This window comes from Rhinolophus sinicus, linkage group LG15 (genome assembly GCF_036562045.2).
Source record: "Rhinolophus sinicus isolate RSC01 linkage group LG15, ASM3656204v1, whole genome shotgun sequence".
NCBI classification, from domain to species: Eukaryota; Metazoa; Chordata; class Mammalia; order Chiroptera; family Rhinolophidae; genus Rhinolophus; species Rhinolophus sinicus.
The window spans coordinates 37,631,565-37,659,019 of record NC_133764.1 but is presented as its reverse complement, the minus strand read 5'-3'; the positions used below and the strand labels follow the sequence as shown (position 1 = coordinate 37,659,019).

The following is a 27,455-nucleotide window of genomic DNA, read 5'->3' as shown; positions in this document are numbered from 1 at the left end:
TGTCCCTGTGAACAGCCGTCATGGCTGCCCTGAGCACAGACCCACGCCCGTGGGCAGCATGGGGGCTGCTTCCTTTTCCCTCAGGCAGACACACCCACTGTAAGGGGACTGTCCTCCCCGTGGCATGCCAGGCAGTCCCAGGCCCCCGGGCGCAGGCTGTGGGCATGAGGTGTGGGGCCTCCTAGCTCCCGCTCACTGGGGCAGAGCTCTGCTGGGGCCCAGCACCTCAGGTTTTCAAGTTCTCAGGTGGTTCTGGCCTGTGGCCTGGATAGGAAGAAGCAGCCCAAGGTTGCCCAAGTGTTCAGTCACGCCTCCCACACAGCCATCAGTGGGACCACAGCAGGGAAGGAAGCAGCAGCCACCTGTCCCCTCTACAGAGATCACCCCTTTCCGACTTTCTCTTCTAATAAAAACCTGGCATGTTGTGTCCGAGAGTCCCTCACTGGTCTCTCTCCCCCCAGGGCTGGGGGTCGGGGCAGGCGGAGGTGGGGCCCTACCCGCTGTTTGAAGTAGACCCTCTCCTCCAGAGTCAGCGTGTCGGCCTTGGCGATGACGGGGACGATGTTGACCACTTTGCTTAGGCGCTTCATGAACTCGATGTCCAGGGGCCTGAGCCTGGAACGGAACAATGTGGATAAGAGTGTGGCTGGGGAGACAGGAGTAAGGGAGGGTCGCCACCCCCACCCGGATGGAGCAGAGGGAGGGCCCAAAACACAGGCCCCAGGTTCTGGGGCACCCCAGCCCGCCTGGCCTCCACTACCACACAGGCTGAAGGTGGGTGTGGGGGGGGCGGGGGGGGGGGGACGACGGACGATTAGCGGTGTGACGCCAGGGTGAGACCAGACGGACGTGCACAAGTGGTGGCAGCCGACCGCGCCCCCCACCCGGCCTCTGTGCCCAGCCCCAGGGCGTGGCCGTGCGCTGGACATACGAGTGACCGGTGGCCGGGATGAAGTACAGGCAGCAGTGCACGCGTGTGTCGGGGATACGCTTCTTCCGGTTGATGTTGACCTCTTCCTGCAGGTACTTCTCGTACTGGTCGTTGATGAACTTCATGATGGGCTGCCAGCTGTGCAGAGAGGCCGGTTAGACTGCACGTGGGACGCCCTCTGGTCCAAGCTCAGGGTCAGCTCGGAGATAATTCCCAAGTTCCGGCCCGACACCCAGGCTTCCAGGACACATACTGGGGTGTGTGACTGTTTGAGCCGGCACCATAGCCTTATCTCAGGCCTTTGACCTCAGGGGTGGGTGGGGGCAGGTAAGGCTCCCAGGGTTACACTGCTGTGGTCCAGAATTTGGGACCCCCTCTGGGTTTAGCAGCAGATCAGGCTAGGAGACAGACCCCAGCACCCCCAGGGGCCATGGAACCCGCACAGCTCTGACTCTGGGTGGGGCCCAGGGAGCCCCAGCACCCTTTTAGTGCTCTTCCGTCTGGAGGGTGGCCCCCATGCCCGCCCGGACCCCAGAGCCCCTAACCCTCACCAGTTCTCATTGTTGATGTGGTCCCCGAAGCCCGGCGTGTCGATGACAGTCAGCTTCATACGGACACCTTTCTCCTCGATATCTGCAGGGTCACAGCGCCCACCGAGCTCAGGGGAAGGCCCAGGTCCCCGACACACCCGGAGAGGGCCCCGCCTGCTACAAGGAGCCCGCAGGCTGCCTGGCCAAACCTGCCCCAGCAAGACCCACTCGAGGCACCCAGGGTGACCGGCGATGGCATCCCAGGTTACGCCAGGGAGATGAGGGCCTCGAGCAGCAAAAGTCCAGCCAGGGCTGGTAACATGCATCATGGGTGGACCCCACCTGTGATTTCTGGTGGAAAACGTTGTCTCCAGGGGTTCAGCCTGACTGGGCCCACAGGGGTCCAGGAGAGCACCCCGGACCTAGACTTAAGGTGCCCAGAGGTGCCACCTCGAGTCCCCAGCTCAGGGGACCTGGGGCCCTGACTTGGCAACCCTACCCCGGCCCCGGCCAGCGCTCACCGTGTGTGATGGACTTGATCTCAATGGTCTTGGGGATACGCTCCTCCGAGGTGGGCTGCTGCACCGACTTCCGGCTGATTTTGGATTTGAAGAGGGTGTTGATCAGGGTGGATTTCCCTAGGCCACTCTGCCCTGGGGAGAGAACGGGCTGTCGGCAGGGGTCGGGGGGCTCCCGGCGGCTCGCGGGCCTGCGACTCAGTGGTGCCTGGGATCACCCCCACCCAGCACCCCTCCGTGGGCGGCTCTGGGTCAGGGGAGCTGGGTAGGGGTCGAGCTCCCACAGCAGGACCTGAACCGCATGCCTCCCAACCACAGGGGTTGTCAAACCGCCCAGAGGAGCTGAGACGCAGAGCAGGGTGGGGGAGGCAGGGTGAGGGGGTGGCTCCTCCTGTACAGTTCCAGTCTTAGCTGTTGGAGGTACCAGGATCCACATGAGTTTCGAAGGAAAAGCTCTGCCTGGACCCTCCACCCCAGGATCCTGGAGGGTCGGTCTGCATCCCCCATGGAGGGAGGTCTTCGAACCAGCTATGGTCTCACCACAGCCAAACTGCTCACACTGCAGGGTTCTGGTCCAAAGACCCAGGGGTCAGGCTCACGACCTTCAGGGCTCATCTAGGTTGGGTCATCTAAGCTGAAGTGCTGGCACACTCAGCATACGCAGCATGTGGCTGAGTGACCGCCAAACAGTGGAAGGTCACTGGGTCAGTTTTTCCTTGCGCAGGAGGCCTGATCAGAGCCCCCAGATGGTGGGCAGCTGTGCCTTGCTGCCAGGGGCAGCGACAGCCACTGGCTGGTGCCCACATCAACAGACCCTGCAGCTGAGGGGCAGACTAGCCAGTGAATGCGCCCCGGGTATGAGGCCGTGCCCCCTGCGTGGCTCCCAGGCACCCTGTGAGCCTCAAGCACTCCTGGCCTTGCTGTGTGCCCAACTCTCACCTCACCCCAAGTCCCGTCCTACAGCAGGAGGGAAGAGGGCACAACATGGGAGGGGACCTAGACCCAGGTGTGACGGGAAGGTCCCCTCCTGCTCTAAATCGTCGTGAATGTAGGCTGTGCCTCTCAGCTGCTAACCAGTAGGTCCCGCCCACACAGCACTCACTGTGCGCCAGTCACCATCCTAATGCGGCAGTTTCACCTCGCAACCAGGTGCCCTCATTATCCCACTTGACAGATGGGGAAACTGAGGCACTGAGCCCAGAATGGGGTTCAAAGCCCAGCAGCCCTGCTCCAGAACCCCAGCCATGACCTTTCACCTTGGGGTTAACAGTGGGAATGGCTGTGGACACTTATAAGGTGCCTACTATGCGCTAGGCACGCCTCAGCACTGTGCACACAACGGCAGACTCGGAGCCCCTTCCCTGCGCTGAGCTGCCCTAGGCCAGACTAACCAACACATTTCTAAAAATTCAGTTAGACTGATTTTCCAACTTTGATAACCTGTCAAGGAAAGCATGGGCTCCCAGGAGGCTGGTCTCAGGAATCCCTGGCCCCCGTTTAACAGCCAGGGACTGGCCTCCCACCCCCACCCTGCCTACCTGTCTTGTGTCCAACCAGGCTCAGGCCAGAAACTATGTCAAATGTTCCAGCCACAGCCCCTTCCATCTAGATGTCACTGGGATATTTTAAAGTTTATCCCATTATTACTATTATTTTTATCACCATCACCAGCATCACATCACTACCGCTTCTGTAACTTCTCAAGCACGCGTGACCATGCCAAGGACAGAACATGCCATCACATTTGCCCCACAGGCTCTTTGGAGTCTGGATTATCCCATTTTATAGATGAGCAAACCGAGCTTGGAAGGAGAAGCCCTGGGCAAGTCAGCAGGCAGCTCAGAGGGGGCAAAGCTGGGATTGCACCCTGGGCCTGTGGACCCCCCACAGGCGCCCTTCCACCCCAGCTGCGTCTCTCTGGTGGGGGCACTGCAATGGGAGGGTGGGAGGAGGAACCAGGCTCCCATCTCTCTGCCCTCGTGAACCACGACCTGAGCACACCCTCTCTGGGTCTCACTTCCACCTGTAAAGCAGGGCGCCCCCATCACAGGGTTACTGAGTACTGAATGGGACCTGAGGGGTTTCTGGGACAAGAGGCTGCTCCCCCAACCCTGCCTGGGCTGGGCTAATCAATAACCTCCCCGGTGACCATCCAGCTCTCCTGGGGCTGCCAGGAGGTCTCCAGCTAGGCCTGCTGGGCCTGGAGCCCAGCCCCACGCAGGGCTAGAGGGCCAGATCTCGAGCAGTAGCGAGGGGAACATTTCAGCAGAAGCTAAAAGCAGAGGGTAGAGGCCACTGGTCAGAGAGCTGCGGTTTTCTGAGCACCTGCCCTTCCCGAGCTCTCAGGGGTCCTGAATGGAGGGGCAGCAGCCCCTCTGAGGTGCTAGCTGGAGCTGGGACCCTCCAGGCAGGCCCACGGATGCACACGCAATGCCACTCACAACCCATCCTGCAGGCCAGGTCTGCCACCCCCACCTTACAGGAGAGAAGACTGAGCCCAGAGCTCGGCGTGGACCGAGGGGTCTGTCTCGGGGTGGGGGCGGGACTCACCGACCACCATGATGTTGAACTCAAAGCCCTGCTTCATGGCCTTCCTCCGCATCTGCTCCAGGATGGAGTCAATGCCCACGTAGCCCAAGTCCGCGGGGGCCTTCTCGTTCCGCGGTGCGGGCACCTGCTTGAGCCCAGCATCTCTGGGGGTGTCGGCCATATCGCCAACGCAGCCGGGAGCTGCCTCAGTGGCTGCGGAAAGAAGAGGAGGGGCGTTAGCGGGGACAGGGGTCATATGCAGACATCCACCAAGCATCACCATCCTTAGGTGGCTCTGGCCATCAGCCCCATTTCTTGGATGGGGAAACTGAGGCTCGGTTGCCCAAGAGATCCCTGAAGAACACCCCAGAGCTGATGCCCCTTGCCACAGTGCCCTATAAAAGGCACTGACTGTCCGGCAGCCACTCAGCCTGGTCCACTGAGCCCCACCCCAGACTCTCAGACCTGTCTCCTCTGCTTTTGTCTCCCTCCCCACCAGCTTGCCCCTCTGTGGACTCCGCGGCAGGGTTGACCCGTGGACACCCCGTTTCGCCCCCCGACATGTGAGCTTCGCCCCAGAGAGCTGCTCAGAGGAGGGCAGTGTCCAGGTATCCAGGTGGGCCCTCTCCGTCTCCTTCACCTGCTTCGAGGTCCCAACACCCGCTGTGGCGCAAAGGCCTCAGGGCCCCTCAGGGTCAAACAGCCTGGGCCAGGACAGAGGAAGGTCCGCACTAATTCCATCCTGCCACTCCTGGGTGAGGTGTGCTCAATCCCAGGGGCCTGCCGACAGCCCTGGGCAGGGGGAGTGCCCGGCAGGCTCTTTGGAGGCTGGAGTGCCTGAGTGAGTGCGAGCCATGCTCCTCCCAGCTCAGCTGTCCTGGGGGGCAGGTAGGAGAGGGTTCCGGACTGGACCCAGGCATCCGTCTTCTCTGACGGCCTGGCACCTGCGTGCCCCATGCCCACAGGCCAGGATGAGGTTCTACTTCCAGGTCAGCAGGCAGTCAGGTAGGTGGGGCCGAGCCTCTCGAAATAACTCAAGCTTCTGCGGTCTCCTCCTTTCTACAGCCCCTCCCCTGCCTGCCCTTGAGCCTATATGCCCAGGTCAGAGGCTTGGGGGGTGGGGTGGCACGTGCCCAGAAGGCACCCACGGGGGCCCATCCAGTGGGCTGGTGAGGTGTCCAGACAGTGCGGGTTCTCCCCTCCTCACCCCTGGTCTGGGTGGAGCACACCGGTGGCCGCACTGCGTCCCCAGACACACCACACATTTCCTCAGCCAGCCTCCCAGCTGCCCCGTGGGGACGGACTCTGCTGCTTCTCTGGTCCACCTTCCTGTGTCCCAATGGGTCTAGGTTCTTCCCAGCCCCTGCCCACCGAGAACGTTCAGCTCCATCCTACCTCCCAGGAGGGTCACAGGTCTGTCCTGCTGTGCCCGGAGCACGCAGGGTGACCACACAGTATGTCCTGACGCACCCTCTGCCTCTCGGGCCTGGCCCGTCGACCCTCATGGAGGGGCTCGTTGGTTCCCTGGGCATCATCCCCAGTGCCCCATTGCCAGTGTGAGCAAGCAGCCCCCCAAGCACGCCCCCCCAACCACCCACTCCTGCCCCACCCCCAGGAAGCCCAGGACATGGCTGCCAAGGCAGAGGTCCCTGCTGAGTTTTCAGTAAACTGCATTTCCACTTCCTGGGGGAATCCCCGGCCCCAGTGGGCCCAGCAGCTCCCATGCCGGTGTCCTGTCATCCTGTTTTACAGGATCACCAAGCGAGCTGAGATCAGCCAGCACCCTCTCCCCCACACCCAGGCCTGAAGGTGACCAGGACTGTGGGCTGACAAATTCAAGAAATCAGAATGTGGGTGGTTTATCCTCCCGAGTCAGTCACTCACTTCCCTGTTTCCCAAGAATTCTGACCACAGCGAGTTGAGAGAACAAGAAAATCATAAAACGCATAAAAATGCCAGGGAGTGCCAAGGGGTCCCCCGTTCTTCCTAATAGTAACAGGCAGCTACTAGAGGCCACGGTCTGCACTGCCCACTCCCACCCAGGGAAAGGCGAAGGACCCAGGGGGACCCAGCTGCCATGCAGGACGAGGAGACCGCCACTCATCACTCCTGGCCCCCTCCCTGTGTCCCCCCCCCCCAGAAACCTCTCCCTGGGCCCCCAGCATCTTTAAATAAACAAAGACAAGAGCTGCATCTGGGCCCACATGTGGCTTTGGGGCTGCTTCCTGGAGACAGACACGGGCCGTGCCTTATGGGGCAGCAGTTCAGCCCTGCCCCACGTGACTGAAAATTGCTTCCATCTGTCTGTGGGTCTGGGAGCCATTCTCTACCCCACCCCCTCACCCCCTCCATCCCACACCCCCTCCCAAGCAGTGGGTGGGGAGACGGATGGTCGGACCCTGAACCCCTCTCACTTCCTCTGCACGGGCCCGGAGCAGCCGCTCCAGCTAGCGCCTTCTACAACCACCAACATCCATTATAGAAACTGGAACCAAAGCAAACATCCTGCCCACCAGGGCCCTGATTGAGAAATAATAAAAACATCAAGCCCGTCCTCCCCTCTCCCTCCCCTCCCCGCCTGAGGGAAGGGCCTTTTGTACAGGTGAGAGTCGGGTCCTGCCTCCCCTCCTCTGGCAACCTCCACTCTGCCTACCCCAATCACCACGGTGGCTGCAGGCCGAGACACAAGAGCTCTTCCCTCTACAAGCCAGGGCAAGCTTTAGGGTCTGCCTTCAGGACCCACACGTAGAAAAGCAGAGGCCCCTGCAGGCAAATTTGTCCAGATACACTTTTGGTGAACCCTTCTTTCCATGAAAAGTCACCAGCGCCTGGTTGCAGGACCCCCGGGTTCTCCAGCTGTAAGGGACATCTACTTAGCACCATCCAACAGGGTTTCTTTTATGATGGAAAACTGCCTGCACTGTGCAGTATGGCAGCCACGTGGGACTTCTTAAAAATTGTGGTAAAATGCCCGTCACATAAACGTTACCATCCTAACCATTTTGAAGTGTACAGTTCGGTGGCATTAAGTACATTCACATTGTTGTGCAACACGTCTCCAGAACTCCTCATGTTGCAAAACTGAAACTGCCCCCATTAAACAATTCTCTACTCCCCTCCCCGCAACCGCTGGCAACCACCATCCTACTTCCTGTCTGTAAGAATTTGACTATCGAGATGCCTCACACAAGTGGAATCCTACAGCACGTCTTTCTATGTCCGGCTTATTTCACGTAGCATCAAACCCCCAAGGTTTGTCCATGCTGTAGCAGGTGTCAGTTTCCTTCCTCCCTGAGGCTGATGGTCACTCCACTGATGGACAGTGCGTACTTGGTCTGTCCATTCATCCGTCGATGGACGCTCGGGTTAACTTGGTGTCTTGGCTCTTGTGAATAATGCTGCGTGAACGTGGGTGTGCAGATATTTCCGTGAGACCCAGCAATTCCACTGGTCGTAGTAGTTGTCATTGTTTGAGGACCCACCAACTGTTTTCATATGTGACTTTTGGCTCTTGGAGTGCAGCTAGTCCAACTGAGCAACTGAATTTTTTAATTTAATTTTAATTAAGTTAAATTTAAATAGCCACATGTGGCAAATGGCAACTCTACCGGACGGCACAGAAATCTAGTCCAACCTACTCCTTTTACAAATGGGGAAAATGAGTCCCCAGAGTGACTTTCTCTGAAATGCCTTTGGAAGCGGTCAGGCCAACAGGAGCGCTTCACTGAATTTAATCAACCCTGTAACTTCACATTCACGTCTGTGACATTTGATTAATATCTGTGTCCCCTGCACAGACCGTGAGCTCCAGTGACGATGGCAATGACGTGTGTGGATCCCCCACTGGATCTCCAGAGTCCCATAAAGTAGGGAACTTGATTCTAACGCTCACAGAATGAATGGGGTCCTGGAGTCTCCCCGTGGGGGTGGCAGAAAGGGCGCGGAAGCCCTGGGCTGGCCCACGGTCCCTCCGCGATACTGGTCAGACCCTGTCCACTACCTCCTCCTGACCTGTGTCCAATCCACCTCCCCACTGACCTCCCTGCCTGCGGCTGGGGCCACAGTCTTCCCATGGCCCCATCACCTGACCTGTTTCACACCCAAACTTCATCAAATGCTATTAATAGGAAAGAGAAGTTCTTAACAGGAAAATAAGAGGTTTCACATTTACATGCATGGTCACTACACCCCGGTCAATAAACAGCAAAGAGAGGCGCCATTTTGAGAGTGGAAACTCACGCTCAGAGAAGTCAGAGGTTCTCATGCTCCAGAACCTCTGAGAAAAGGTGACTCATCCAAGGTCACACAGCAATGCCTGCCTTTTCAGTGTTCCTGGCTGCTATGAATCCCGCTTTGGGAAGCCCTTCGGACAAGGGGATCTGGAGAGGAGCAGCCTGCCACACCACTCCTTCATTCTCCTCCACTGAGGGTGCCAGGGTGGCTCTGGGGCTGGGCCCCTGGGGCAGCCTCACCCCTGTCCCCCAGAGTCAGCCATTCTCTCCCCAGGCTCCGGAGGCCCAGCGTGACATCACCGCCTCGTGGAAGGCTGGCCCAAGTGACCGTCCAGGCGGGGGTGACCTTACACACTGGCTATGCCTTCCTTCCAAATTATTTTCTTTATTGTGGTAACAGATACATAAGATAAAATTGTGACTATTTTACCCATGTTTAAGTGTTGGATTCGGTGTCATTAAGTACATTCACAGTGGTGTGTGACCATCGCCCTGATCTAGTTCCAGAACGTTTTCATCACCCTAGACAACTCTGCACCATCAAACACTAAGACCCCTACCCTTCCCTCCGCACAGATTATTCTACTTCCTGTCTCTGAATACGGCTCCTCTAAGACCTCACGTAAGTAGAATCCCACAGTAGTGGTCCGTTTGTGCCTGGTTTATTTCACTTAGCACAATAGCTTCATGGTTCATCCACGTTGCAGAGAATGTCAGGATTTCCTTCCTTCTGAAGGCAGAGCCACAGTCCACTGCATGTACAGACCACACTGTGTATCCATGCGCGTGTCCATGGACACCTGAGCTGTCCCCACCTTCTGGCGATGGTGCACAGATGTGCACGTACTGTGAAACAGTGCCACCGAATTAACTGGACACGCTAAATGGGTGAATTGCGAGGGATGGGAATTGTACCTCAAAAAGCTGTGAAGAAAGAAAGGAGGGCATGGCTAGTGGAGTTGGACTGAAAAGAACCCGACTGTGCCCATGAGAGCCGTGAACCCGGAGAACAGCCGAGGCCCAGATGCCACCCTTGGGCCTGAGGTCCTTGAGCCCCAGTGCTGACGGGCAGCGCCCGCGTAAGCCGTCCCGCCATCTCCCAGCAAGGGCGGTTCTGGGTGGCAGACCAGCCAATTTCTCTCTGCGGGTCTCCATTTTGAGCCCTGGCCCATTTGCCACTCCCTGGTGGGACAGCCCTCACCATCCACAGGCTGGTGGCAGCTGGCCCTGGCCAAGTGACAAATTAAATTCTCCCCCCTCCCCAGGGCCTGCCAAGGACGACGGGATCAGATCTCCCTCGTGGCGGGCTGGGACCAGGTCTGTGGGATGCTTATCTGGCTGGGAGGAGGCCCCAGAAAGGAGCCAGCTATTGGGGGGACACCTCTTGGGGAGCTCACACTTCATCACAGCTCCGGAGTGGCCATGGAGAGGGCTAGCACAGGAGGCTTCCAAGGCCTGACTCGGAAACCCACACCCAGGGTCATTCTTCTCTGCCCACCCTGTCCGTGTTTGTGTGTATCCCGGAACGTCCCCAGAAGTCCCATCCTTGCAAACATCAGCCTCACCTGCCAAGTACAGAGGTGGCTCTGCTGTGGCAATGGCCCCTGGGCCACTGCCTGACTCTGCTCTAAGCCAGGGAGGGGTGTCAGGTGACACTGAATCACAGCCATACCCACACTCCCAGGTCAAGCTCTCGGGGTAAAGCCAATGCCATTCCTCTTATCTTACCCCAATCCTCCCCATGCCCGGCCCTTAAAGCCTGGGGACACTGATGGCACCATCCACACATGTCTGCTCAATCACTGCTCACAGTGGCAAGGCAGAAAGCAGGGCCAACCTGTCTGTGGACACACAAGGCCACCCGACAGGTTCACACTGGGAGCTAGAGTGACCAAGCAGATCTAGGAGGACCCAATCAGTGGCCAGGTATGGGGGCTCCTGGAGCACCTGACCGCCAGGTACTCTTCCAGCCCCACGGCCTCCAGGCCTCTCTCCTGGAGAAAAGTCATCTCCAGACAGCCCGCGGCAAGCCCTTCCTTCTCTTCATCCCCCCTGGCCCAGGTAGTTCCAGCAACAGTCTGACTTCCCAGAGCAACAACGCACCCAGGAGAGGTCCGGGGCTGCTCTCCATCCCCACATGCGCGGGCACCCACCATCTGGGACCATGGGGAAGACTGCAATGCAGGCTGCAGGGACATCTGCAGCCCCACCAGAGTGTCTGAGCTGGCCAGGACATGAGCTCCCAAAGACAGCCGAGGCTCCCTGCTCCTTGCAAAAGTGGGCGAGCCCCTGACAGAGGTAGTGCCAGGGGCACAGAGTGACCAGAGCTGCTGCTTCCTTCTCTCCTGCCTCCCGGCGTGTCCTGCAGGCCCAGCCTGCTAGCCGGGCCGGCTTGCCCTCACTGCTCTCTCACTGAGCCTGGACCCCACTTCCGGGCATGCCCCACAGTGACAGCTGAGTAATGGTACGTGTGGTTTTCTTTTACTGCGTCCGATTCACAAAGCCAGATGCCTCATCCATCACACTCACTCCTGAACTGCCATGTTAACAGCAGTGCCTGGCACATGGCTCGTCCACGCCTAACTGCTGAATGAACGCGTGAACAAAGGAAGGAATGCTGCTAACCACAAGCCAGTGTTTACCGGGGGCTCACTGTGTGCCAGGCGCCACTCCAGTCACTTGTTATGGTCGCAGCACTAGCGACGGGCAGAGCTGGGATGTGAGGCCAGGCAGGGTGGCTCCACAGGCCCTACGGCACCATGGGGAGCCTGAAGTACGGGTTCCCTCCAGCCAAAGCCCAGAAGGTACTGGACTCTGGGGCCGGGCCCAGCCACTCCCTCCCTCGGTTGCTCTCCCCAGCAGCTGCCAGGTGGGGACCCGGCCCAGGCAGCTGAAAAACGATTCCTATCCAGTGAACCCCGGGCCTAACAAGGGGCACTGGCATTTTAATCTCCAGAACCTCTGAGAAAAGGCTGTTGAAGAGCCAAGCTCTTCAACACCAGGGACCAAGCCCAGTGTGGGGTCTGGGATTCCAGGGACCCCACTCAGGGTTGCCCTCCACTCTCCCAGGCAACGCCGGGCACACCAGAGGCCCAGCACACCAGCTGCCCCAGCCAAACTCCCAATGGACCATGCAGAGCAGACATCAGCCTGCCCATACTCATCCTAGAACTCCACCTCCAGGAGGCCGGCTGGTTCAGGGAACAAAATCCACAGTCCCTACTTCTGGTATAAGTGGCTGCGTGGAGGGAGAAGCTGTTGTTAACCAATTCAGGAAATGCAGGTGAAGGAAAGAGAACAGGAAAGCATCGGAGCTGGAAACCAGACACACCAAGACAGAGGTAGGTAGACCTTGGAGAGGGAACTGCCTTGTAAAAAGATGTTAAAGAAACGGCTATAAACAGCAATGGTGGGAAAAGATCCTGGGGTCCTAGTGGACCAGGACCACAACATTGGTTCATTCAATGATTATTTATTGAGCGCTTACTACATAGTAAAAAAGAGAGAGAGAAAAGACACTACCGAACTGAGCTAAGTCTGAATGAAAACAGTGGTGGCACATAGGATCATGAAGTTCATTTCTCCAAATGTTTATTATCCAAAACTTCCAGACAGTAAGTAGGCCCGTCCACGTAAGGAACCCAGTCTGGTATGACGGTTTGAGATTTGTGTGTGTGTCTTAGCAATCTCTTTTAGAAGCTGTTGAAAGGGAAGGATTCTCTCCCTTAAAAAATACACATGAAGAGACACCCACAAATAAATTTGGACAATGTAGTGGAACGGGAGTGTTCATCAAAGAACCCCTACGTCCGCGGATCTCAATGTAAAAAAATAATTTAGTCTAATGGGAACTCAGAAGTTCAGAGTTCCATGGCCAGAGAGGGTGAGAGAACGTTTAAAAATTACCAAAGGTGGGAAATGTGTTGGCGAAGCCAAGGGAAAGAGGAAAAGAGCTGACTGAGGCTGTGAACAGCTGGTCTCCATCACTGAGCACGGAGGCTGTGCCCAGCGAGCTGCCGGGGGCTGGCAGGGGAGGCAGGCAGCACCTCTGCAGAGCTCCGAGTGCAGGATTTTCCCCCTGGTGTTCCCGTTAACCTACCCGAGCCGCCAGCCACGACCAACTCCTCATAAATGTCACCGGGGAACTTCCTGTTTCCTTCTAAAGATGAAACACTGAATATAAACGGCCGAATTTTGCAAATTCGTGCGGGTGGGATCAAGAGCTGAGTTTTCAAAGCGGCACTGGGCTCATCTAATTTGATAAGTAACTCCCAAATCAAATTACACTTCACACTTTGTCGGGGCAGGAAGCTTCTCGGCAGAGCCGGGATGCCAGAAATCCGAGACTTCGCCCTCTGGCCTGAAACTCTGCTAGAAATCTTAGAAACCCAGCACAAAACAATGGGCCTCTCTGGAGAAAAGCGGGATTTGCAATTGCAAAGGGCTGCATTTCTCTGCATTTCTCTCTGCCTTGAAGCGCCTTCCCTACCCCACCCCCACCCTCCAGACCCCAAATCAAACTGCCATTTTATAGTCTCTGTGCCTGGGAGGCTGGGAGCAAAGGCATACGAATCAAGACGTCCCACGACCCCGTGCCCTTTGCAGGACCAGGGAGGGGACACAGCAGTACCAGCGATCCAACTCCATTCACTGCCCGCCCAGGCTCCCCCAGTCTTTCTCTCACCAAACCCTTTCAAACAAGCCTCCCTCTTCCATTGTCCGGGAAGGAATCTCAAGAAGGCCTTCGTTTCTGCCAGCTCGGTTTCAATTGGCCCCGGTTGGGAAGGTCAGATTTGGACACGGTCCAACTCCCCCGCCCCTCCGCTGCCCCCCTTTGGAAGAGGCCCTCTTCTGTTCTTTCATTTGCAGGCTGCCTCCTCCTCCAGCAAGTTCTTCATCGGCTCAGGGCCCATTGAGACTTCAATCTCTGGGCAGAGCAGGCTCCAACCTGCAAGTATCCCCCTTCACTTCCAAAAAGGCTGCTCACAGAATTTACATCTCAGAGAAGGCCCGGACGAGCCCTCTACTTCCCATGTCAGGGGACTGACTTTTGTATTTCCTTTTCCACCATCCTCTCGCCTCTGTGTCCCCGGAGGCTCCTCCCACCCCAGGGAACCTTCCAGCACATAGAGCCCTACCCCAAAGCAAACCCAGAACCCAGCCCAGGCCGCCCACTGCATCCGAAGCGGCTGGCCAACCACAGAGATTCCGTTAGTTCTTGGCAAATGCTCATCAAGTTAAAAAGAGAAAGATCCTCCCCCACTGATGGGTGGGAACTGGCCATCTGTCACAGGGTGGAATTTCCTCTTATCAGGGATGTCCCCCTAAGGGGGGGGGGGCAGCAGAGTCTCCCCATCCCCAGCCCCCTCTCCTATCAGTAGGCTGTCAGCAGATGCACACCAGAGCTCAGTGGATGGAGGCTGGGGGCAACCAGGGGCTCTGCTCCCCCCACTGATGAAATCATCTGAAATAACAAAAAGTAGAGATCTCGGGGGTGGGAGAGGGCGCCCCGCTGCCAGGGGCTGAGTAGAAGAAGAGCTTTAACCCAAAGATAGGAAGCAATTCCCTTCTCTTATGCAGATCGACTCAGGCCCTGGGGCACTTCAGAAAGGCAGAGTTGGGGGCTGAAGGCAGGGCCAGTTCTGGGCCAGGAGCTGAAGGCTGACCAGAGGACCCTTCAAGGAGGGAGGCTAGCTCACATCATGGGGCTCAAGGGTTGGGAAGGTTGAGGGAGAATTGGGGTGCAGTCAGCAGCACCAGTCTGACTCCTGTCACCCACCCATCTGCAGCTACATGTCTGAGGTGGTGGGAGCTGGAACAGCTGGACTCATTTCCTCTCCCCACCTCAGGGCCTTGCCACTGGTCATTCCTGCTCAGGAGGGCAGGGGGTCTGGAGGCAGCGGGCTCGTGGCCTGGGGACCTGCAAGGCCCCTTACATGGTTCCCTTGGTGCCAACTTTGCAGGCAGCCCACATGGATTGTGCCCACCAGCCTGCCGGCCTGCTTAGATCCTATCCTGCATGTCTGAAAGACCCTGCTGCTCACCGCCCCATGTCACCTCCAGCCCCTACTCTCCCACAGGAGCCACCCAACTGAGGGTATGTCAAAGCAAGTCCCTGTGAAACCCTACGAGACACCCTGAGGCACTTTGCAAGTACAAGTGCACACCTATGACTTCAAAGGCACTCTGAAGTATGGGTGGATGGATGGGTGATGGGTGGACATGTGGATGGATGATGGATGGATGGATGGATGATGGATGGATGGATGGATGGATGGATGGATGGATGGATGATGGATGGATGGATGGATGGATGGATGGATGGATGGATGGATGGATGGATGGATGGATGGATGGATGATGGATGGATGGATGGATGATGGATGGATGGATGGATGATGGATGGATGGATGGATGGATGGATGGATGGATGGATGATGGATGGATGGGTAGATGGATAGATGGATGGGTAGATGGCCTATCCAAGGAGTCTCAGAAACACACAGGCACCCCGCTATCCCAGGCCCTCCCTAGTATAATGCAGTGTGTATAGACAGCTGCCTGGCCACCCATCAGGACAGATACTTCCATCACCCCTGGACACTGCCTGGGGGAGACACTGGCCATGGGCAAGGGGCAGACACCCCTCAGCCTCGTGCTGCATCAGACTCCAGAGAGAAGCACACAGGGTCCATCTTCCCACCTGCACTGTGGCATGAAGTCTGAGTACTCCTCTGGACTTGGGGTTCTGCTCAAACTGAGTGCCAGTCCTCTAAAAAGCAGAGCGCATAAAGGTCACTCCTTACCCCGAGTCCCAGGGAATGAGCCTCTTTCCTGAAGTGCTGTCTTCTCTCAGCTTCTGTGAGGCCTCTGCCCTGGTCGCTGGCTGGACACTCTCCCCAGGAACTTCACCCATCCCCTGGGCATTAAATGCCAACCAGTGCCAACCTCACAGTTCCCTTGAGTCCATCACGACTCAGCAGACACGTCCCACTTGTGCCAGGCCCTCGGCTTGGTACTGGGTATCAGCGGCTTCTGCCTTAGTGAAGTCTGCACTGAACATGCCCCAAACGGCGCTCTGACCTCCCGCCACCTGAGTAAATGGTATCCCATGATCCAGTTATGACAGCTAGAAATCCAGGGACCAGCCTTGGTCCCTCCCTTTCCATCACCCCAAACCCAGCCACCCACCCAAAGTCCGATCAATTCTAATCCACCATATCTGCAGGTGGTCGCCCTGCCTCCCACCCCCACAGCCACACAATCCCAGCCACCGCCATTAACTGCCCACCTCCCCAATCCAGCCTCCTTGAAGCACCAGGATGGACTGTTTGAAACTTAAAATCACATCATTCCCCTGCTGGAAACCTGGAATGGTTCCCACTACACCTGGGATAACAGTCTGGAGGCCCCAGAATCCTGTCCCATCAGACTCACTGAGTGACCCTGAGCAAGTAACTTAACCTCTGTGGGCCTCACTTTTCTTACGTGTAAAATGGGACAATAAGCTTTGCCTCATAAGAGTGCTGAGGACCAGACGAGATATCTGCAAACACACACAGAACACTGCCTGGCAGTGATGCTGAGCTTCTGTTAATGAAATACAAGCCCATGCCAGCTCTCCAGTTTCAATATGTGCACCGTCTCCCTGGCTCCTGAAAGCTCTTCCAACAAGGCTCCCCACAGAGGTTCTCCCAGCCCAGAACATTCCCTACCCATGCTGCTCCCGGGCGCGCCCCACTGTCTTCCCAGGGTGCTCTGCACGAGTCCCTCTGTTCTTTTCTCACGTGGCCCTGGTCACAACTTGTAATTCCATCTTTCATCCTGTTCTGTCCAGTGCCCGCCCGCCTGCCTCCGCCATCCGGTGGGACCTCCCAGGGTCTCTGATTTGCTGCTCTCAAAACCTTACACATCAAAGCACCCAGTAAGATGCTGTCGGTCGTATGAATGAATCAGTCAATGAGTGGTGATCTCGGTGCCCTTTCTCCTCCACCCTCCTCTCTTCCCACAGTCACGGGGAGACTCCACTGCTCCCTTGCAACCCAGGTGGCGCCTCTCCAGCCCCGGCCCCTCTCGAGGTTCCCGGAAGTGTTGGCCTGCATCCTTTCCCACAGGCTTCCCCGCGGTTTCGGTGTGTGGCAGCCTGTGAATGAGATGTTAACAATTTCCGGTTTCCATCGTCCTTCTGGAGCCACAAAGAATGGGGGAAAGATGGATGGGCTTCCTGGGCCAGCTCCTGCCCATTCAGGAAATTTTGCTCAGGAAATGGCCAGCGACGGGTTAGGGGTGCCCACTGGAGAAGGGAGGTGGGTGGAGGCTGGCTGGCCTGTGGCAGGGTCTTAACCCCACCCACCTACCCCCAGCCAGGGCCCAGCGATGCTGAGACTCTCCCAGGAGCCTAGCAGATGTAAAAACGGGGCCGGCAAGGCTGGAGGGCAGGCAACTCTGATCAGACCAGCAGGGCCCATCTCTGTCCTGACTCTGAAACCTCAGCTGGCTTGGCCTGTGCTACAGGGAGGACTGGGACCCCTACGTGGAGAGACCAGGCCACCGGTCACCAGGTGTCCCTGGAAGAAATGCTGCTGAGACCCAGTATCTGATTCAAGAGTTTCATGGTCCAAGGATGACTTTTCCTGGCATCTATTAATTTGCTGTCCGGCAGCTCCACATGACAGATGACCAGCCCAAACTTGGAGTGATTTGGGCAACTGGCAAAGAGAATTGACTGAGACACAACCAGGGGCTCCACATTGTACAAGACCCAGTCCGGGCCCCCAGGAGCTCAGCCAAGAACGAAGACACAAAGGACCATCAGAGAAGCGCCGACCGCTGGGCTGGCCGCACACAGCACTTCACAGTTTACAAAAGGACTCAACTTTGCTTTGTCGCCTCTAATCCTCACCTTCAAGGCCTTTCTTAGATTCCACATTTCCTGCGGTAATTAGCTGCGACTTTTGAAATCGGACCAAAAGAACAAAAAACGACAGCAACAATGTGTTGTTACACAAGCGGCGGCGAAAGAAAGTTCAATTTGGGAATTGCGCCAGTCCCTGGGGGTCTCCCACACTTGCTGGGACCCAGGATGCCCTCCCTGGCCCACAGGCAGACCTGAACCCACCCTGGCACCCTCCGCACCCTGGGCGTGACCTACTGTGGGGCAGAAAATGCCCGCTGTCTTCCAGTCGCTCTCCGCAGCCGGCAGAACCTGGGAGCCCGAGGGTGGGAGCCTGTCCCCTCCAGGTCCCTCCAGCTAACGGCTCAGGGAAGGAGGCGCATTCATATGATAATTTCTGCCTGCGAACAGCAGAGGCCCCTTCAGCTGCCCGGCCGGCCGGGAAGAGGAGGGAGGGGGCCTGGCCCTGCCTGACCGCTCGGCCGCCTTCCCAAGATTGCGCCAAATGGGCTCTTCCCAGTGCGCTCAAGGGCTGCACGCTGAGTAGACAGACAGGGACAGCTCATGAGGCCAAACTTGGGGCTGTTGGGGGAGCAGGCGCCTAGATGTGTGTGTGTGTGTGTGTGTGTGTGTGTGTGTGTGTGTGTGTGGCGGGGACGGGGGCCTTCGCTTATGCACTTGTGTGGTGGTTTAAAATGACAGTGGACAGGCATTTGTTTCAGTTTAACTTTTGTGTGCCAGGCATAGAAGGGTCCAGAAATGCTGTAGTATGTTGTTCCCCAAGACCTAGGCCCTGGGAGACCTGTGGCGGCCCACACCCCCTCGCGGGATCCCAGGGGCAGCACCCTGCACGTCCACCTTCCCAGGAAGGAAATGGTATCATTCCCTCCCCGCCCAGCCCACACACAAGGCACATTATCTCAGAAAGAGCAGCCGCCTCCCACACCCCCAGAACTCGCCCCTACCTTCCTAATGGAAGTGGGGTACACCAAGCCCACCCACTCCTCACACTGCAACTGCTCACTGCTCCACACCCCCGGGGCTTCCCAAGAAAGGACACGCAAACCTTCCATTTCCCCTTTCTGCCTAATCCTGGGCCCTGTGCAGCCAAAGGAACCTGGAAATCATGCCAGGACCCAGTAGCAGACCCAACTGGCTACCTGCGCCCCACCCCCACCGCGTCCAGGCTGAACCAATATGAATTCATCTTATTCCACTGAGCTCGCCCTGGACTCACCAGGAAACAAAAGGACCCCGGGCAAACTGCACAGACACAGATTCAAGACCTGCTATGGGGGGGATGTATGAGATGGTCACAGCCCTGGGGGCCAGGCCCAAGGGGCCAACAGTGCACCCCACTCGCAGGTGAGCCAGACATGACCTGGCCAGTTCCCCCAGAGAAATTAAAACACATGTCCAGCCCAACCTGTACGCCAGTGCTCACGGGTGCAGGAGTGACAACAGCGAAAAAGTGCAAACAGCCCAAATGCCCATCACCTGAAGAACGGAGAAACAAAATGTGACGCCGCCATAAAGCGGAACAGGACTCGGCCAGGAAAAGGAAAAGTGTGGGCGTTACCCACCATGGACCTTAAAAACCATTATGTGAAATGAGAAGCCAGACACAAAGCAGATTAGTGGTTGCTGGGGGCTGGAGGGAGGGGGACGCGGAGTGACTGCTGATGGGGACAGGTCTATTTGGGGACATGATAAAAATGTTCTCAATGAGTGGTGATGGTTGCATAACTTTGTGAACAGCCTATAAACCACTGAATTGTACACTTTAAAAAAGTGAATTATGTCAATACAGCTATTATTAACGACAACCAAGCAGGTGACCTGTGCCGGTTCCCCAACAAATGAGAGTAAGGACTGTGTGTCCTTTGTGTGCACGGACAGCCCCCAGCACCGGCCCAGCATCCAACCTTCACGTCCCCCCATCGACTCTGCAGACCAACGGTGGTGGTGGGGTGGGTCCTCGTGCCACCAACGCTCATTAGGACTCACCATTAATCTTAAAACAGGGCCCTCAGTAGGTCACAGAACGACCCAGGAGCAGGCCCCTTTTAAATACAGACGGAAGCCATAAACCTCAACTTGAAAGCAGAGGAAGTGGCAATAGCAGTCACAGTGCAGCCAATCAGCACCCAGAAAGGCCGACCTCAGCTCCTCCCAGGTCTTAGGGCAGGAGGAGAGAAGGGAAAACCTCTGCTTCCCAAGACACCCGCTTGGCTTGCAGTCCCCTGCCTTGTACCTGAACCAACCACTTGGCTTGCAGTCCCCTGCCTTGTACCTGAACCAGCCACCACCTGGCCGCAGTAGCAACAGGACCCAGGCCTGGCAGGGGGGCCAGGTGCTGAGTCTGGTCAGCATCCACCATCCACCGCAGGCCAGAGGAAACCACTGCGGGCGGGGGAGGCAGCCAGCAGATTTCCTGGGCCGTCTCTTGCAGGACCCACCCCAAATCTGTTAGAGGCCCATCCTCCCCCTGCTCCCATCCCAAACCCTAAGGATGCAGGGCAGGCAGAGCCTCAGCAGGCAGAGCCTCTGTGAAAACAAGACAGAAAATTCATTAAGACCCACTTTTACCAGTAGCACAGGCCCCAGAGGGAGAGGGGCCTTGGGGTTGCTCAGGTTTAATTATTTGCGTCTCCAAGTGCCCACACTGTTAATTACTCTTTACTCCCAGATGTCCTTGGAGAACCCCACGGTGAGCTGGGAATAGCCTGGTTAGCAGCCAGCTCAGGGGGCACACAGAGGGGGCTTCCCTCACCCCTGCCCCACCCTCAAACACCTGGACCCTCAGGGGACCAGCCTCCCATCCCTACCTCATGAATCTCCCTGACATCCCTATGAACTGGCAGCAGACAGGAGTTTCTGCTGCTGAGCCGGATGGAGAAACTGAGGCACGTGCAGGGTGGGGATGTCAGTGGTTTGTTCATCCTTCCGCATCCCAACATGGACGTGGCCCCGGAATTCGCTCCGGAGAGACAGCGGCGTCAGGCCCCTCCCTGCAGCCGGGTAAGGGTCTCAAACACTGAGGGAGGTCCAGAAAGCATTGTTGGATGAACACATGAGGGACTGAATAAGACTGGGTGGCCCGGGCAGGGTCCCACGGGCCTTGGGAAGATGGGACCAGGGCATCCAGCTCCTGGAGGAGGCTGGGGAGGCAGCCAAGACAGATGGGAAAGGACAGCTGAGGAACTTCTTATTGAAACTTCGTGCCAGGCAAGCAGGAAGCAGGAATCTTCTGAGGGGGTGTGGTATGGAGGTGGCACTCACGGAAGTGAGAGGCTCGAGGAGCAGCCAGCCACCAGACCTTGGAGCTGGACACACGGGCACCACACCTCCCAAGCCTCTTGAGGATGCCCTTTGGCCTGACCCTGCCTTCCAGCCCCACCTCCATGGGCACCCCCACACCTACCTCTGAGCTTTCTCCCCTCGTCCCTACATCCCAGCTGCTCTCCTCCCGTATCTCGGGCGAGAGCCCAGAGCCCAGAGATGCTTCTCAACACTTCTCGGTCCTGAAGCCTTTGCTGACTCCCAGCTGCAAATGAACCGCCTTCCTGGGTACACCCCTGGGTCCTAGGGCACCTTATCTTAGAGCCGATGTGTACTTACCACCTACCCGGGTTGGAAACTTCTGGAAGGGCTACCACGGGGCTGGGACTTAACAACCAGGGTAACATACACATAGCATTTCTACCTGTCCAGTTGTGGGCTAAACGTTTTGTTTGATCTCCATCGTCCCCATGACGACCCCATGAAGTGAAACTACTATGTTTTTCACACAGAAGACTGTAGCTCAGCGAGAGCAGGTCATGTGTCTTGGGTCACACAGTCACTGAGAGGTGCAGAGGGACCCAGGTAGTTCATCTGCCCCTGTGTGAAGCTGCTGGAACACCTACCAACCTCACGGAATTTGGGGAGCCTGCAGTCTGGCTCTCCGGGAAGAATGCCGGAGCAGGGAACCAGGACGCTGCGGTGGGGACCCTCACGGTGTGCAGCCCTGCCTACGGCAGAGGTGGCACAGGGGGCTCTGGGGAGCCGGGGCTGGAACCAGGCTGCGAGCAGGTGGCACTTGGATTTATAAGCAACCAGGTCTTAGGGTAGGGTGGCCTGGGATAGAATGGCTAAATGGGTCGGCTTAAAACCCATTTCTTCTCTAAGAACCAATTCACTTATAACAAATAAACCTTACTTGTTCTCTAGGTGTAGAAAATTACAGGAGGCACTTTCTCACCAACCTAAACACCTCTGTGGTGACTTCACTGCTTACCCTCAGTTTTCATGTCTGTTGAATGGGGCAAGAGCCCGGCCCATGTGTTTTAAAATGAAGTTCTGGGGCTGAGAGGATGGATCGTGGTGTGTGGGTGGGTGTGGATGGGTGGGCGGCCAGGGCTGCAGAATCAGAAACACCTTTCCCACCTGTCCTCAGCTTCTCACCGGCAGAGTGGGTGACACCCTGGGATCTTTCTGTTTTCCTAGTTTTTAAACTACATGTGAACCACTACACGTGAACCACTACATGTGAAACAACTACACGGGAAAAAGCCTTTTAAAACTTGTTCTTCTTCCCCTGAGGAAGTTGGGAAGGATGACGTTTTGCCACGGAAACCTTCTGACCCATCATTTCACTGCTCTGCCTCAGCTTCCGCCGCTGTCACGTGAGAAGGGAGCAGCCCCACCCACCCGCTGGTGACAAAGGTCACTTACATGAAATTCCCTGAGATGAAGACCAAGGGACCCCAGCACCAGCCCACTGTAAACTGGGCCAGGACAGCGCCGGTTGTGGGGCTGCGGCCCTGGCAGGCGACAGCTAAGCCACTAATGCATGACAGCACATTAGCAGAATGTGGTGTGTGAGCCACTTGGTGCCCTGTCACGACGGGGCCGGGGACAGGTGAGGGAGGCCACAAGGCAGAGAAGTTGTGGGGATGGATAGCCTGCTGCCTGCTCCTCTGGATGGAGACCCCCCTCCACTACCCTCTGAGTTGATCTCCTGCCCTTGGCCCCCACCCGCCCTGTCCCCCAGCTACAATCCACAGTGATTCTTCCTCCTCTGACTCAATGGGGCCGCTGTCCAACTTGTCATTAGTCTTCGGGGCCCACAACTGTCACCCGCACCGGGCAGCTTTTTCTCCGGCCTCGGCAGACAAGGAACAAAGACGCGGATCCCGTCCTCACTCCTCCAATGCTCCCTCAGCACCCGGGCATGTGGGCAGGGACGCCGTCATTTGGTCCAGTCGCCTGCCCCAGGGAGAATGTATTTAAGTCACCAAAGACATGCTGCTCCTTGTCCCTTTTTCTTAAAAAAGGCTTCGAGGAGACACGTATGAAGAGAGCCAGACGAATACCTACTCTTACAAGGCTGTCGAGCTAGTCTTACAGAAACCACGCGGTGTTTGGATAAAGATAAAATGCTGCGGTCACATGGGGCTGACCACGCATTCATTCAAATATTAACTGAGCCAGCCCCTGTGACCCAGGGACAGAGATCAATAAAACACAATCCCTGTCTCAAGTCCACAGTCTAGTGAGAGACAGACAGACAGACACAAACATCCCCAACTGGCGGGGGGCGTCCTTCACCAACAGGGGAAATTCACTTCTCTACTCTGGCCAGGAAAAGCTTATCTGCTGTCCCATGTCAGAGGCCTGGGAGATAAGCGATAAGGATCTGGGACGCAGGAGGTGGTCCACGCACATACCACGGACCGATGACCATTTGGAGAAACATCCAAACTGGAGGACCATCACTGGGGTACCTGGCACCCCGCAGAGCAGGCCGTCTGGGGGCACGGACCCGGGAAGGGGGAGCCACATGCCAGCCAGGTGCGAGGGGCAGAGCAGGGGCGCCCCAGCGGCTGTGAACCTTCTTCCTAAAGCCACGTGGGGATCAGTGTTGGCGACTTAACCCCAACCCAGAGCTGGGGTTGCAAGTGTAGCCCTGGGCGTTCAGGAGCCGACATCTTATAGTGTCCCCCACCCCCAGCTTCAGGGGAGTGACAAGAAATCTGGGGGTGCTTCTGCCATGATCCAGCTACTGGATCCCAATTAAACTGTTTAAAAATCACATTTAGGCTGGAACAGAGAGGAAGGGGGAGTGGGCAGGTGGGTTATCTTCCCCTTTCAGGGCCTTTGGGCTGAGCTGACCCCCAGCCCCCCAAGCCAAGGACCAGCTGCTCCCCCCAGGACACCAGCTGCGGTGAGCATTAACTCTGCTCTGGAGGCAGGAACGGCAAGTGGCAACTCAGGCTGGTGTAGAAAGTCTGATTCAAAACACAATCCCTGGGCCTCGCAGGATTAAGCCCTCTCTTCACCTGCGCTCAGAGCCTGGCACGAGTGGTGACAGGAGAAAACGATGAACCCAGCCACACCCCAGGGAGGAGCCAAGGCCGCTGTGCCAGCCCCAGAACAGGGCTCCTAAGGGGCCCCCCGGGGAGGCGGGCAGGCTGGAGGGCTACCAGGTGGGGCAAGACACCCTACAGAGCCTGTCATTAGATCTTTGCCTTCACCGGGTTCCCAGGCCACTCCTCATAGGAGAGACTCCCCGTAGAGCTGGCTGCATGGCTGACCACCCTCAACGGTGTTCCCGGGAAGGCCTCCTAAGGCTCCACCGAGCTCCTGAGAACAGGTCCCTACCTGTCCAAGGAACCAGGTTGGCGCTCAGTAAACAAATCAAAGCTTGAGGCTGGAAGGCAGGAGTCTGGGAATGGATCCCACCCAGCCGAGGGCTGCGGTTTTTGCTGGAAGCGTCTTCCCTGAGACCAGCGCTGTGTGGAGCTGGGGCCTCCCTGCCCACATCCAACCCCACGGGCCGGAGCAACAGGGTGTGCAGAAGGCTGACCGTCGCTGCAGATAACCCCAGTCCAGGACGTGGGGTGCACAACAGCGTGTGTCCCCACCCTCATACATAAGTCATTCTTCCTGCACATGGCCAATGAGAGAGGGAGGCAGCACAGCATTCTCGGGTGGTATGCGAAAGCCAACCCAAGATTTGAAAATGCAGCTGGGGGGTGGGGGGGACTGGTTAACGGAAGCTCAGCCATGATGACAGCCTTCCTAAAAAAGCCTGGAGACCTTTGACACCGGAAGCTGGGCCCGGCTCCAGGCTGGTGGGGGGCTCCCCTATGGACAGGGTCTTCCCTTCTGTAGAATGCCTCTCAGCCCCGCAAAACCACCCTATCTGACAGAGCAGCTCAGGCCTGTGGTGACACAACAGGAAGTGGGGAGGGGGTGGTGGCCTGGGGAAGTGCAGAGGGGGTGGGGTGGGGAGGTAAGTCAGCCCAGAGACTGGTTGCCCAGTGGGTACAGGGTGAAAGCTGTGAGTCCCACTGAGGCCAAGGGCAGTGGACCTGGCCCTCAGGGAGGGACCCCACAGGCCGTCTTTGGCTTGGGCCAGTGGGGCCCATGACAGCATTGGAGACTATATGCCTTGTGACTGTCCCCTCCCAACAGAACAGGGCTGTGTCACCTCCATCTCAGAATGCTCTGGGCCCCGGTGCACAGTACGTCCTCGCCAGGCAAGCTAACCCGCTGAACTAACCGTCCTCCCTGTCCCAGCGCCCGCCCCAAGGAGCAGAGTCTGGCAGGAACACAGACACAAACCAGCAGATGCAATCGTGTTGCAGGTGCCACAACATGGAAACCATCAGGAGGCAGTGGAGACCCCGGAGGGGTGGGCGAGGGCTCAGTGACAACGCAGCTTCCTGAAGACCGGCTTAAAAGAGGTCAGACACAGAACGGGGCCTCCTTCCCCAGACACAGCTAAACCCAAAAGAGACGGGAGAGGAGCGAAGGAAGCAACAGAGGCCTCACGTGGACGCTCGCGGTCTCCTCACCGTAAACGGTTAAACAAACTTACTCTTCTTCCTAGTTCCTGAAAAGGCGCCCCCTGGGTTGCTGGGGGAGCCGGCCAAAGAGAAATGTCAGTTCTGTAAACACCCAGGGAGACCCAGGAAGTTTCAAGGTAAAGCAACAGCAAATTAAGGCGGAGAACCACAGGTACCAAGGGGACAGGGCTTCTACCTCCTCCCCTGACAGGCTTTTCCACGCGGGATCCAGGCGGAATTCCAGGCAGGGTACTGTCCCCGCCAGAAACCTGCTGCCAGACAGCACATTTTTCTCTGGGAGAGGAATTTCAAACTTGTCTTTGGTGAGCAGAGATGCTCCCCCAAACCTCTGACAAAAATGCCAGCAGATTTCACAGCAGGGAGGAAAGGGAGAGGGAGGACGAAGGCAGTAGCCTGGAATCTGAGCCAATCCCTGGGGGACACTCAGGATGCAGTTTCAGAGCAGATGGCACTGCCTCTGAGCACCTCAGCTTTACTGCATGGGGTGACATGCTGTGTTGGCTGTGGGATTTGATCTGGGGTTTCTTCCAGCATCTCAGCTCAGCTGGCATGCCCCCTTGGAAGCCATGTCCCCAAGAAGTTGCTTCCTCCCCCTGCTCCTTGCCAGGAAGTGGGACACCATCCCACCAGGTCTTCCAGCAAAGCACATGCATTGCAGGCCCCCACCGCCTCCCTCCCCTGCCCCCATCGCACATCCCAAACCTCCCAGGAACCTACAAGCTGAAGTAGAAACTGCCTCTTAACAATGCCGCCAGCTGGGACCTGATTCCTGCACTGCTAGTGTCTGTTGAAACTGATGGCCAGCCCAGTCCTCGGAGCCGCCTGCCCCAAGGCTGACAATCTGTGCGGAAGGAGTGGCCAACCTGCAGTCTTGGGCCCTCCTGAAAGTCAGGGAAGCCCCTTGATTGCGGAAGGGAAACTGACTGCTCCAAGCAACTCCCGCCGGAGGAGAATCTAACCACTCGGCTTAGCTGGCCAAATATTTACAAAGAGATGGCTGGGGCCGCACAATGCCCTTTTCTTTGAGTACAATTACTCAGAAGCTGAAAATCTGGGCCCCGTGTGGAGACCGAGCTCCCGCTGCCCCTCTCCTGGGGACCGGGAGCTGTCCCTCCGGTTGGAGGTCCCCGCCGGTGGGCCCTGGGGGGGCGCTGCTCCCGGCCCCACCGCCCGGCCATCAGGGGGCTGCCCAAGAGCCTGCACACCTGAGGACCCCCCTGCCACCGGTGCAAGGCTGGAAGGAACAAAGGGAGCGGAGGACTCACCCCAGCAGCGGAGTCGGGCTGCGCCGGCCGCCTGAGAGCGCGGCCCGCCCACCGGGTCACATGGCTCCGAGCCGAGCAGAGGATCAAAGGGGCTTTGTGGCTGCGGAACAAGGAGCCTCCCAGAGCGCGGGCAGAGGTAGGAGGGCCTGCGACTGCCTTCGAAGGGAGGCTCCTGGGGACGCACTGGCTCTGAGGGGCAGGGTGAGGGGAGCGGAGGAGGAGGGGCAGGTGGGGAAGGGCCGCCAGCTGCACAGGGGGTGGTAACTGTGCTAAGAAGCGCCAAGGAGCCGAGTTATCCAGCCAGCCTCAGTCACCCCAGAAGGAAAGTGACGGTTCCTGGGGAAGCTCCGGGAAGGAGAGAGGGGACGCGGCTCACCTGCACGTCCCGCCAGGCTGCCCCTGCCAGAAGTCGGTGAGCCCGCAGTCACCGCCCCTCCTCCATTGCGTCCCCTTGCCCCCTGCCTGAGGGTGGCACACCCAGGTGCAGCGTGGTGCCAAGAATCTGACAGTGCCCACGGGTGCTCTTTCCCTGCTGCCTCTCCCTGTGCACCACGCCTGCCAGGTGCACCCCAGGTCCAGACACCTACCAGCCCAGATGACACACCTAAGCTATCCAGGGGGCCTCCCCCAGGGCTGCAGGTCTCCCTCAAAGCCCTGAGTTGTTCCAGGCTCCCAGGCGGCCGCGGCCGGGAGTCAGAGCA

At 57.6% G+C, this 27,455-nt stretch overlaps 1 protein-coding gene across 11 annotated transcripts in view; it reads right to left on the bottom strand.

The window, feature by feature from the left end:
• SEPTIN9 (septin 9) overlaps positions 1–27,455 on the bottom strand; it is a 155,900-nt gene that overhangs the window by 7,590 nt on the left and 120,855 nt on the right. For 8 of the 11 annotated variants that reach the window (XM_019735492.2, XM_019735493.2, XM_019735497.2 and 5 more), the window contains 5 exons: positions 4,530–4,721; positions 1,983–2,114; positions 1,483–1,564; positions 932–1,069; positions 498–615 (listed from right to left, as the gene is read on the bottom strand). In XM_019735492.2, the coding sequence (XP_019591051.2) occupies positions 498–615; positions 932–1,069; positions 1,483–1,564; positions 1,983–2,114; positions 4,530–4,721 (662 nt within the window). Of the gene's footprint in view, positions 1–497; positions 616–931; positions 1,070–1,482; positions 1,565–1,982; positions 2,115–4,529; positions 4,722–17,891; positions 18,129–24,278; positions 24,558–26,754; positions 26,855–27,455 lie in introns of those variants that run through there. The other 3 variants (XM_019735498.2, XM_074320333.1, XM_074320332.1) reach the window with 3 other exon arrangements.